This window comes from Bubalus kerabau, chromosome 15 (assembly GCF_029407905.1).
Source record: "Bubalus kerabau isolate K-KA32 ecotype Philippines breed swamp buffalo chromosome 15, PCC_UOA_SB_1v2, whole genome shotgun sequence".
Taxonomy (NCBI): domain Eukaryota; kingdom Metazoa; phylum Chordata; class Mammalia; order Artiodactyla; family Bovidae; genus Bubalus; species Bubalus kerabau.
The window spans coordinates 52,058,428-52,070,502 of record NC_073638.1 but is presented as its reverse complement, the minus strand read 5'-3'; the positions used below and the strand labels follow the sequence as shown (position 1 = coordinate 52,070,502).

The 12,075-nt window shown below is 40.7% G+C and overlaps 1 protein-coding gene across 3 annotated transcripts in view; it reads right to left on the bottom strand.

Annotated features, from left to right (window-relative positions):
• Window positions 1–910: 910 nt before the first annotated feature.
• NUP98 (nucleoporin 98 and 96 precursor) overlaps window positions 911–12,075 on the bottom strand; it is an 86,240-nt gene continuing 75,075 nt past the window's right edge. For all 3 annotated transcript variants that reach the window (XM_055548938.1, XM_055548939.1, XM_055548940.1), the window contains exons 27-33: window positions 11,360–11,503; window positions 10,234–10,376; window positions 6,693–6,914; window positions 4,407–4,648; window positions 3,794–3,948; window positions 2,401–2,512; window positions 911–2,291 (exon numbers count right to left, since the gene is read on the bottom strand). In XM_055548938.1, coding sequence (XP_055404913.1) covers window positions 2,074–2,291; window positions 2,401–2,512; window positions 3,794–3,948; window positions 4,407–4,648; window positions 6,693–6,914; window positions 10,234–10,376; window positions 11,360–11,503 — 1,236 coding nt within the window. In that variant the 3' untranslated portion in view covers window positions 911–2,073. The remainder of the gene's footprint in view (window positions 2,292–2,400; window positions 2,513–3,793; window positions 3,949–4,406; window positions 4,649–6,692; window positions 6,915–10,233; window positions 10,377–11,359; window positions 11,504–12,075) is intronic.

Here is a 12,075-nt window from a genome sequence, read left to right as displayed (position 1 = left end):
ATGAGATGGTTGGATGGCATCACCGACTCAATGGACATGGATTTGGGCGGACTCTGGGAGTTGGTGATGGACAGGGAGGCCTGGTGTGCTGCGGTTCATGAGGTTGCAAAGAGTTGGACACGACTGAGTGACTGAACTGAACTGAAGAGGAAATACTGCCCATATTTACAGTTCTTAACACTTCTAAAGACTAACCACTTTTACAGCACTGACTTTTCACAGAACGCCTCTGGTGAGGAAACACAACAAATTCTTAGAAGGCCAGCAGTGCTCCATGACTCACTTGCTCAGGTTCACAGTTAGTGACGGAGGGAGATTCCCAGCTGAGTAACCCTTGTCCTCAGGGGCCCAAATGAAAGGGAAGCCCTGGCTACCAGGAAGATCTACTCAGCTTTCTCATCTCCTCAGCATCCCAGAAATCTTTGGCCTAATCCTAACTGGAAATTGCTCAATAACAGAACCAACCCACCAACCTACTTACTACTCATCAGCCTCATTTGGTCCCTCTCAAGAACAGCCCTGTGAAACAGCGTATCAGGGATCATCATCTCCTTTACACAATGGAAACTGAGAGGTGAAGTGCCAAGGTTTAAAAAACCCCAGAGAAGAAGAGCAAAGAGACTTTGAATACTAAATATATTCCACTGGGCAATTTGAAACCCTGCCCCATCCCCCATTGGGAGTCCAAACCCATATAAATAAATAAATGTACAGCAGTCAGGATTCATCAATCTCAACCCCCTCACCCCCAAATTGACCCTTATAAACCTAGCCTTTGATCTAGTCCGCAACTATTCTCTCATTAACCCATGGCCAGTCTCCCCCTTTAGACTGCAAATTAAACAAGGCCGTCATAAAGCTCCTTGGGACAACAAGGCTCAAAAACACAAAAGAAAGCCAATACCAAGTATGCTATAAACATTTCATTTTATTTTTTTTAAGAAAGTAGCTTCAGAAAAAGAGGAAAATAATCTAGATCGTTTATATATATATATATACTTTTTAATAAAAACCTTTACATAATCTTCATGCATAAAGACCCAGGCATGGCCATGTTGTCCATGATAGCCCGCACACCAGCAGTCTCCGGTGGTTACCTGGGGCTCCCCAGAGCTGGCTACAGTGTAGCGAAGGCCCCCTGCCTGTCCCTGAAGCTCAGCTTCTTGCCTGCCTCAGTGAGGGCTTTACCTTCTGCAACTGTGGATGGAGGGTGGGAAATGCTTTGGGCTAGAATGGGAGGGAAAGGGAGGGCTACCCGATCTACCATGTTTCATTGAAACTCTTCAGGCAAATCCAGGCAGGAGGCCTTGCCAGATGACTGAAAACCAGGCACCAAAATGAGTTCTGGGAGTTTCCCAGAGACATGGAGTCTGAGACCAAGGGCTCCTGCAGAGGGAAGCTGTGGTGTTCACGGGAACATTCAAGGCAGGAAGAACAATCAAGCCTTGAAGCCCCACGGCTCCATAGCAGGCACTCACTCTACCTTAAATGAGTCAGAAAGACCCTGTTCTGCTTCCTCAGTTCAACCCTCTCCTGATTCCAAAAGTCATGCAAATCATCAATCTACTCCAGAGATAGATTCTCTTCCTTCTGTGGATAGTTCACTTTTTAGGGAAGGTCCTAGGTCAACACATTTGTCCCAGCACCTGCCCCACTCCTTCTAAAGAGTCTGGGGATGAAAGGGCAGGAGTAGGAGCAGGGTTGCGGTTGGCATTGACAGTCACAAGATTCAGAATGGCTGAGGGAGGAAAAGCATTCCCTGGTTCTTTGGGGAATTCTGCCAAAGGTGCTTTATTGACCATTTCTAAAAAGGAAAAAAAAAAAAAAGAATGGCTCTTGAGGATGGTAAACAGAGACTTGGCTCCTTTTTTGGGGGGTTCCAAAAGCCCTTATGCTATGTTTAGTATTAAGAAAGCCCTGAACAACTGGAGGTTGCTGCTTGGGCAGCAGGAAGGGAGGGGAGATTCCACAGCCAAGCCAGAGAATGGCAAACAGGGCAATCAACTCGATGCAGGAGCCCTCTGTGTGGTGAGTGTGAACAAGCATGTGAGTGTGGTGGGAGGAGCCCAGGGCTCACTGGCTCCCGACAGTCAGTTCCCGCAGGTAGGACTGTGTGAGGCTGCGCAGTTCCTCCAAGGCATAGTCCTCAGGCATGGGGAGCCGGCCAATGTGGGGAGCCAACAGGCGCAAAGGGACTCGCTGAGGGTCTGGCGTTGAGTCGGAGGTTGCATCAGAGGCATGCTGAAGGCTCAGTACCACCCGCAGCAGGTTGGCTACACGTTTGGCCATGTCTGGAGAAAAGAGCAGAGTGAGCACCAAATGAAGGGGTGAGGCAGGGGTATAATAATCACAAAGACAGGCAGTGAGCAGGCAGGAAGGGAGAGAAGGCGAGAGGCTGACCTGACTGAGCCAGGCGGTCCTTGGCATTGTAACACTGGATTTGCTCTATCCTGTTGCACAGTGAGGTCACTTTGGTGTGCAACTGCTCGAGTTCATAACCTGAGCAATCCACCTACAAAGAAGCAGGGAAACCAATTAGGCCAAAGGAACTCCGATCATTCCAATCCTATCCACAGACTGGCTAGGCAACCCTCTGAAAAGAGAGTGAGGTGAGGGAGGGGAAAACCCAAGAAGCTGGCCAGCAATGTCATGTTCCCACCATCTAGCCTAGTTGCCGAAGACAAGACAGGATCTTAGCAATACATAACAGGAAAGCAATATAGTGTATAGGGCCTAGGACTGGGCAAGTTGTGAAATCACCATTCATGAACCATGTAATTAGCAAGCTTCAACAAAGCACCAAAAATCTATATAAATCTGGGTCAGAGACATGGTATTGACTTAAGAGCACAACAGTGAGACGTGGAGCCCAAACTAGCACTTAACTTAGGTCTTCTGACTCCAACTAAGAATTAGCACTTGATAATTAATGTAGATATCAACAGCAACTGTGATTTTGTTATCAACAGAAACCACTTCCTTTCCTATCACATTACAGTTGTTTAGTTGCTAAGTCGTGCCTGACTTCTCTGACCCCATGGACTGTAGCCCACCAGGCTCCTCTATCCACGGGATTTCCCAGGCAAGAATACTGGAGTGGGTTGCCATTTCCTCCTCTAGGGGATCTTCCCAAACCAGGGATCAAACTCACGTCTCCTGCATTGGTGGGCATACCATGGGCTTCCCCGGTATTACAGTTGTTGGTAATCTTTAAATATTTCAAAATTACAGTGCTAGAGCTTCTTATTTAGGATGTTAATAAAGCACTTATTACATAGCACAAGTTTTTAATACTTTGATAATTCTATCTTAATATAATTACTTTCTTTTGTAATCCTATATATTTATATCTTAGGCATTTAAAACCATTAGCGATCCATCCATAGGTGTCACCAGAATGCCCCCATAACACTTTCAATTTAAAACATGCCAAATATTATGTGAAAAAATTATCTACACTAAATCTCTGATCTTTACTGGATCTCTCAACCCAAAGCTTCTCACTTAAAACTAGTGGAAAAGGGTTGACAAGGGGAGGGGACTGACTAAGGACAAGTCTTAGGCATGTCCACTACACACTACTTAACAATAAGCCACAAAAAAATGTTTCAAGTTTTGATAGAGCTGTCATAATAGCTACATCAAATCTGTTCATCAAAACATCCCTCCTGCACTGAAAGTGCTATCTCTGTCAGTGAGTTTTTCAAGTTCTTGCTCAAGCCTTTGGCTGTCTCTATGGCTTTATGGGCCAGGGAAAAAGAAAACCAGGCCATGGTTTAAGGAGCTCAGGTACCTGCTGTATATGACGGAGCATTTCAATGACCCTAATGTAGTCCAGGTAAACAAGCCCAGATGTTTCCCAGTCCTGGATTAGGCCACTGCGCTCCAGAGGTGCCAGGTCTTCCAAGAACCCCTTCAGGTAGTCATAGTTCTCATTAATAATTGCATCTGAAGAAAGAAAATATTGACCAAAAGTGTACAGAGGAAGGAGATGGCAGAAATCCAAGACAGGATGAAAAGGAAAATTATGTTGGGTCAGACTTGAGAATTACAGTAGATATTTCAAAATTCTCTTAAAGAAACTGTAAAGAATTTCTGGTTTCAGTTTCCCAAAGAGCGATCTCTGGTGTTGCTAAATGAAACTCCCTAAACAATGAGCTTAACGCAGTTAGTGCCCATCAAGAATATTCCTGGCAGATGGGGACATAACAGATATTGCTATTGACCTCTGCCCTTCACCCTCACTAAGCATCTTCTGCACAGGGAGCTTTTACAAAGTGTGATCTGATTCAAGTCTGCCATGCTCTGTACCGATCACTGTCCCTGGCCTGACTCATCATGGGCTCAGAGGTTTGAAGAATTGGGGGTGATTCCAGGAGACACAGACCCTGGTCTGAAGCACTCACCGGAAGCTAAGTGCTGGATGATGAGCTTGTGGCACCTGTTCCAGTGTCCTGCTTTAAATAAGTAGAGGGCCTCCAAGTGCTTGTCGGATTCCATGTGTGCTCGCACTGCTTTGGCCTCATGAATCCATTCAGCGGGCACACAAAGCTTCTCGGTCAGGAAAGTCTCCTTAGCCCAAGCTTCAGGGGTCTCCAACAGCTGGCAGTGCCGGGTAAGCAGCTCTCGAACAGCCTTCTCCCGCGTGCTATAGGAGGAAACGTCAGCTGGGATAAATCTCATCCTTACCGACGGAGAAGGCTGCCTAAGACGGCTCAAAGTGGCCCCTGAGGCAGTCTCCTCAACTGCAGGTCCTGACCCATAGAGGATCACCTCAAGCTTCACTTAAGGTGACATACCAGCATTAATTTTTAAAATGAAATAGAACAGAAGCACATTGTATTTTCATGGTCAAAACAGTCAGAGGATGAATGCTCTTGGGAAGGTTGTCCACTGCCCCCGAAAGGCTTTGTCCTCACTGGCTCATTTCTCTTTTCTAACTGTACTGGAATATAGTTGATGTTGTACAATGTTTGCTATACAATGGTGTACAGCAACATGATTCAGTTATACATGCACATACGTTCATTCTTTAATTTTTCTCATATAGGTCATCACAGAATATTGAGCAGAGCTCACTGTACTATAGAGCAGGTCCTTGTTGCTTATCCATCTTATATACAGTAGAGAGTGTGTATGGGTTCATCCCAGCAGGCTCATTTCTTTGTTTCCTTTCTAGAACAGGAGATGAAGGATGAGATAGGGGAATTCTGGACCCACCGAGCAGTCCTCTGCAGTCCATTCTCAACCTCCTCTCTGCCCTTTCTCTCACATGGTCAGTGTAAGTAAACAAAGTTTTACAACGTAAAGTCCCTTCTAGGTCCTGTTTTTTCCCTTATAGCCATCAGGCTTCCTAATTCATTTTCTCTTTACTCCTAGACTTAGGCTAAACTCACTCTTTCTGCTCTTAAGTCCACTTAAAGAGATTTCTTCTTCTGGCCAAAGGATCTCTCATTTGAATTTCAGATCAAAGCTATTCTCATCTTAGATTCTTTTGTCAACGCCTAGGCTTTTTAACAACTCCCAGTCTCAGGACAACTGCCTCCTTTTCCCCTCCTCTTTAGGAAACAGGATCTGCTTTCCCACAGCCAGTCATCAATCATCCCATCAGCCAGCCTTCTACCATGCGAAATTCTCCAAGAGTGTATTTAAATAAACGCAGAGGGAAATTCTGGGGTCATTTTGCCTCCTGGTAAGGAGGAAGAGGAAAGAGAAATTCCTTAAAGGAAAGGTTGTGCTGGATGCTTTATATTTTTACTCTTTTAATTTCATAGTCACCTTTGAACAGAGATTAGCAATATTATGATTTTACAGATTAAAAAACTGAGGCCTAGAGACTATCTTGACTCTAAGTCAAAAATGAGTAAGTTTTACCCTAGGTCAAAGTGAGTACATGCTGAAGCCAGAATTTAGAAAGACCGGACTACAAAACAATTTTCCATGCCCTACAGAATGACAGATAGTAGAGTACAATGATTAAGAGCACAGACTCTGGGTTTCTTGAGTTGAAAGCCTCACTCTGCCATTTACTAGCTATGTGATCTTGAACAAAAGTTATCTAATCTCTGTATGCCTTGAGCTGCTCATCTATAAACAGACAATAAGAATGTCTATCTCATAGGTTCACTATCACCATTAAACAAGTTAATATATTTAAAATACTTACAACAGAATAGAAAGATATATAAAAACATTATATAAATTATGTAACAAAGCATTAAGTGTTTTTGTTCTTAGTAATATGCCATGCCGCTACCAATAACAAAAAACCTCCGGCTTTATACAGTTCACAGCAGGGAGTAAAGGTGTTTCTCTGGTTTTCATTCAGGAAAGAGAACCAAAACATTATGCATCTGGGCAAGATTGTATTGGTAAATAGGTAAACAAAACACTATCAAACTTGAGGAATGGATGGCAAGGGAAGAGAGAAAGCCAGTGGACAGAGACAAAGAAGCGGTACTCCTTGTCAACCTTTACAGATCCACTGAAGCAACACAGCCAGCATTACTTCTGCATAATTCTAAACATACCACATTCAAGGAATTTGTGCCTAAGTTAATGGGATTTTTCCACCCAGGTATATCCTTCCTTTCCACTTATTTCCCATACCGATTTAATAGGTGTTTAGACTGATTCCTTTGTTGCCCTGTAGGGCTAGAGGCACCCAGTGCATCTGATGGCTTCTCACTCACCTTGAGTTGTCAATGTGCAGGAGGACAAAGATGGCCCACTCCCAAAGGCCCTCACTCTCCAGTTGGCCAGCGTAACTGGCCTGCAGCACACCCTCACACTGCTCTGAGAGATGGGTATAGTTAAGAGCCCGCAGCACCTCCCACAAGTGCCAGCTTAGGCGATAGTCCAAAGGATCGGCAGTTATGCTTCGAGGCTCCAGCAGCTGGTTGAGGTCATAATGTCTGCAAAGGAGAATGTGCTGAGTTACCAAACCCAGTCAGCAGACCACCTGCACTGGATAGGTTAACTCTTTCAGCCACAGCTTAGAAAACAATAAAGGCAAGTACCCTAGAGCAGAAGCATCATAAGCCTTACAGTCTTCCTCCTCTAGGTTTAGCCAGATTACAGATCCTACCAAAAACCAAGGAACTTCCCATCTCAGGCTCTTCTAACAAGTCTGATGGTATTTCTTTGGTCTATTTTTACCATTCTGGTACAGGAAGTCTTCACAACTTTCACCCTTTAGTGTCTTTTCCCTAACCATTAAAAAAAATTTAAGTTTCCTTAGTGTCTTTCACATTGTTCTACTATCTGAAGTTGCTGAAGTGCTACTTCACCTGTTTATCTGAACACCTGACTAGTCTTAATGATGGTTATGTCCTTCCTTTTGCTTTACAGTTGGTATTATTCTTTATATAGAAATCCAAGTACCCAAGGTTTGAAAGTCTCTCTAAGGCTTTTGCTTTTTCTTCTGCAAGGGGCCCAAGGATCTCAATGATTCTGGACCAGTTTGTGTGTGATGTCCTTAACTTCCAAATCCCAGACCATAAGAACAGTAAGAACGAAGATCCCATACCCACAAGCTTTAAAGATCTAGGCGTTGGTTTATTTACCAACCAGAGTGTTTCCATTTCACCTAAGATCCCAGACATTTCACAAGTACCTACACCTTGCCAAGTAATGAGTAGTTTTTTTTGCCCAGTACTGTCAAACTGAACTTTGTGTGATAATGGAAATGTTCTATAATCTGCTTTGACCAATAAGATAGCCACTAGCCATGTGTGGCTATTAAACACTTGAAATATGGCTAGTGCAAACGAGTAATTAAGCTAAGATTAGGATTTTCTATCTCAGTCTGGCTTTGGTTTCTGGCATATTGAGATATATGCTTTTTTTCTTCCTCTTTTTTCTTTTTTGACAGTAAAAGAGGTGACATACAGTAACTATACATATTTAGAATATACAGTTTTCGCAAGTTCAAACACATATATACACCTGTGAAACTACCACCAAGATCAAGATAACAAGCTAACCCATCACCTCCAAAAGGTTCCAGAAGCCCCTCTGTGATTTCTCTCTCCCGCCTATCCCTACACCTACTCTTCCCACACAACAACTGATTCCTCTATCATTATAGATTAGTTTGCATTTTACAGTATTATATAAATTGAAATCAAACAGTAGGTATATTTTGGGGAAGTATTTTTTTTTTTTGGTCTCTTCAAAACTAAGTAAAAGTACTTTATAATTCGCCATTGCTGCTGTGTGTTATCAACAGTTACTGGTGAGGTAGTCTTCCATTGTAGAGATGTACCACAATTGGCTTATCCAATCACCTATTGATGGAAACTTGGGCTGTTTCCTGTTTTGAACCTTTACAAATAAAACTGCTATCAACACATACACAGACATATATTTTCATTGCCCTCAGGTAAATACTTAGAGGAGTATAATGACTGAATCACATGTATGTAGGTGTATGTTAAACTTTTTTTTAGCTACCAAACTCTTTCCCCAAGTGCCAGTATTATTTATATTTTCCCCTAGCAGTGTTGAGAATTTCAATTGCTCCACATCCCTGATGACATTTGGTAAAGGTCTTTTAAAAAATTCTAACCATTCTAATTGATGGGTAGTGGCATCCCACGACAGCTTTAATTTGCATGTCCCTGATGTCTACCAATGTTAAACAACTTTTCATGGGCTTGACATGTAGATCTTCTTTGGTGAAGCATCTTTGAAATATTTTCCCATTTTTAAACTGGATTGTTCTCTTATTATTGAGTTCAAAGAGTTCTTTACATGTTCTGGATAAAAGTTCTTTATCAGATATATGAATTGAAAATATATTTTCCGAATCTGTAGCTTGTCTTTTCAATCTCTTACAGACATTAAAAAAGAATAAGGACAAGTTACAAATAACTTTATGCCAATAAATCTGGTGACTTTGGTGAAACAGAAAAATTCCTTAGGAAAAACAAATGAACAAAACTGACTCAAGAAAAAAACTATTACAACATAAAAAAGAACTATTAGATACCCCCATTAAAGTGGTGGGGTGGGGGGCGGCGGCAAAAGATTTCAACAGACATTTCAGGAAGATATGTAGATGGTAAATAAACACATGAAAAAACACTTGCCATCATTAGGTATTAGGGGGAATGCAAATTAAAACACAATTTTAGTTATTTGTATTTTACAACAAGAGACTATTATTCTAAAATTAGTATAGTTAATTTATTATTATTTTTTTAATTTTATTTTTAAACTTTACATAATTGTATTAATTTTGCCAAATATCAAAATGAATCCACCACAGGTATACATGTATTCCCCATCCTGAACCCTCCTCCCTCCTCCCTCCCCATTCCATCCCTCTGGGTCGTCCCAGTGCACCATTAATTTAAAAGAAAGTATTTAAAGATCTGAAGTGAGATGTGAGCTACTACTTCTGACTAGAGGAAACTGCTCAGTGTTTCTGATATAAGGTAAAAAGACAGCTCTGAGATAGTTTAAATTATTTGATTAGATATAACAACATGTTAATATATTAATTTCTTATTAAGCACACAAAAAATGAGACACTACTATATGCCCACTAAAATGATAAAGTTTTAAAAGCCAATAATAACAAATTCTGAGGATTTGGAGCAATTATAGATCTTGATGGGACTTTTAGACACAAGTGGTCACAGCAGCTTTATTCTTAGTATATCCTAAGAAAAAAAAATTGTTCACTAATAAATGAATAAAAATTAAATTTCTGATATACATATTAATATGGATAAATCTCAAAATCACCATGTTGGGTAAAAAAAAAAAAAAAAAAGCAGGCACAAAAGATAACATACAGAATTATATAAAATTCTGTAATAGCAAAGTAATCTACAATAATGAAAAGTCAGTAGTTGTCTAGGGTGTGGACTGACTGCAAAGGGACATGAGGGAACTTTTGGAGGGTAATGTAAATGCTATCAAATAGTGATGGTAGTTACATTACATTAAAAAATATGAAACCACACACTTTATTATCAATAATAAAAATTGTATCTCATTGAAGTTGATTAAAATAATTTTGTTTTTAAAATTTTTATTAAAATATAATTGATTTAAAATGTAAATTTTTAGATTTCTAATTCTAGTTCCCATGCTCTTTGAACTCCATTAGTTTTATTTTGTGATTAATATAATCTTATGGCAATTTGACCACATATAAAAGGGAAAGAACTCCCTAAGGTTCATGGAGCCCTCAAAAGTGATTATAACACATGACTGATTTACCTGTCACTGTAGAGTTTTAAAAGGTGAAAGCAGACATCTTGAAGAGGTCTCTGTGAGTCTTGCTCCTCCTCTACCACATATCCAGAGCCCTCCAGGTACGAGGGAAGTGGACAGCAGGCATATCTGTCACCCTCAGAGGTATTCTGAAGTTAAGAATTTGATAAAACAATACGTCAGCTCCAAGTATGTTTCACTAGATGATATTATGTCTCAGTTACTCAGATGTGTATTAAGAATGGTGTGACATCCGCTAAAGGACTGTTTCAAGGATTTTAAACTTCATTACACTCTGTTTTTTTTAGTGTTCTTTTTTCCCTGACAAATAATTCTGGCAAATGATATCAATGACAATAAAAATTAACAGTAAGAAAAGAACCAAATAATGGCATTAAAAACATTAAGAATACTTTAACCTCCAAATACACAAGGAATATGAAATATTAATATAATGATATTTAGAGGCAAATTTCAGACGTGCTAATTTGGGGCTATACTAAACACAAGGTCAGGCTGTAGCTCAGGGAATTCCTGAAGGAATAAAACAGCATTAAGAATGAAGAAAAACCCTCTGATGATGGTGCAGGAAAACAGCAGTAAGAAAATAAATTATGGGATTCCCTGACAGTCCAGTGGTTAAGAATCTGTCTTGCAAGGCAGAAGACACTGGTTTGATCCCTGGTCTAGAAGATCCCACATGGCAAGAGGCAGCTGAGCCCGTGTATCACAACTACTGAAGCTCACATGCCCTAGAGCCTGTGTTCCACAAGAGAAGCCACCGCCCTGAGAAGCCCGCACACTGCAACTAAGGAGTAACCTTCACTCGCTCAACTAGAGAAAGCCTGAGTGAAGCAACAAATACCCAGCGTAGCAGAAAATAATACAATCACTTAAAAAAAAAAAAGAGTAAATTGTGGAAACTCATTGTATTAAGCAAAACATAAGCAGATATTTGAAGAAATTTCCCATCATTTCCTGTGTCCATTTCAATTTTACAGTAATTTCAAAAAAGTAGTTAGAAAAAAGTATTGTGAAATGATTTGATGGTTTTTTTCCCCTCTGGAGTACTTTTCTAGTAAAATCAGAACTCCTACCAGGACTCGTGCTTGGTTCTACTGGATACATGTACCTGAAATGCTTCTTCATACATGCTGAGCGCCTTGGAAATGGAAGCTGTTGGTGGAAGCAAATACCAAAGATGGACAGCCAGGGAGCGTTTCCAATCCAACTGGGAGCACACATTGATTTGCTTCTGCTCTGAGAGGTGCCACACCTGCAGGAGGCAAAATCACCACCACAGCTCTACATTATATGTTACCTTGTTATTGCCCAGGCTTGCATGCTGCTCACTTATTTAAGTTGCATTTAAAATGATTTAAATAGCAGTGTTAATGGCCCAGATATAAACTACAGTTCCCTGGTGGCAGGTGACTGGGTGGGCTGAATAGGAGGCACTTAGACAATAAGTGCGCTGAGAAGTGATGAGAACCACTCACTGCCCACAGTGGTCAACTTTCTAAGATGTGAATAAATTCTGATCAGTGACTATGTTTTTGGAAATTGATGGCAAGTAAAACAGGTAGGCAGGAAGAAAACTGGCTTAAAGTCATTATGATACATCATACATAAAATGAAAGAGAAGTGGCTATTAAAAAAAGAGAGGCCAAACAACATGAAAAAGTGTCCATATTCAGTAAGTTTCCAAGAAAAGTTGCAGAACTATGTATAATTCTATTTGAATATATACAGGTATAAATGTGCATGTTTTATATGTCAGAATATACTTAAAATATGTCTAGAAAGACAGATAATGAATTATGTTATCACTATTATAGGGGATATGGC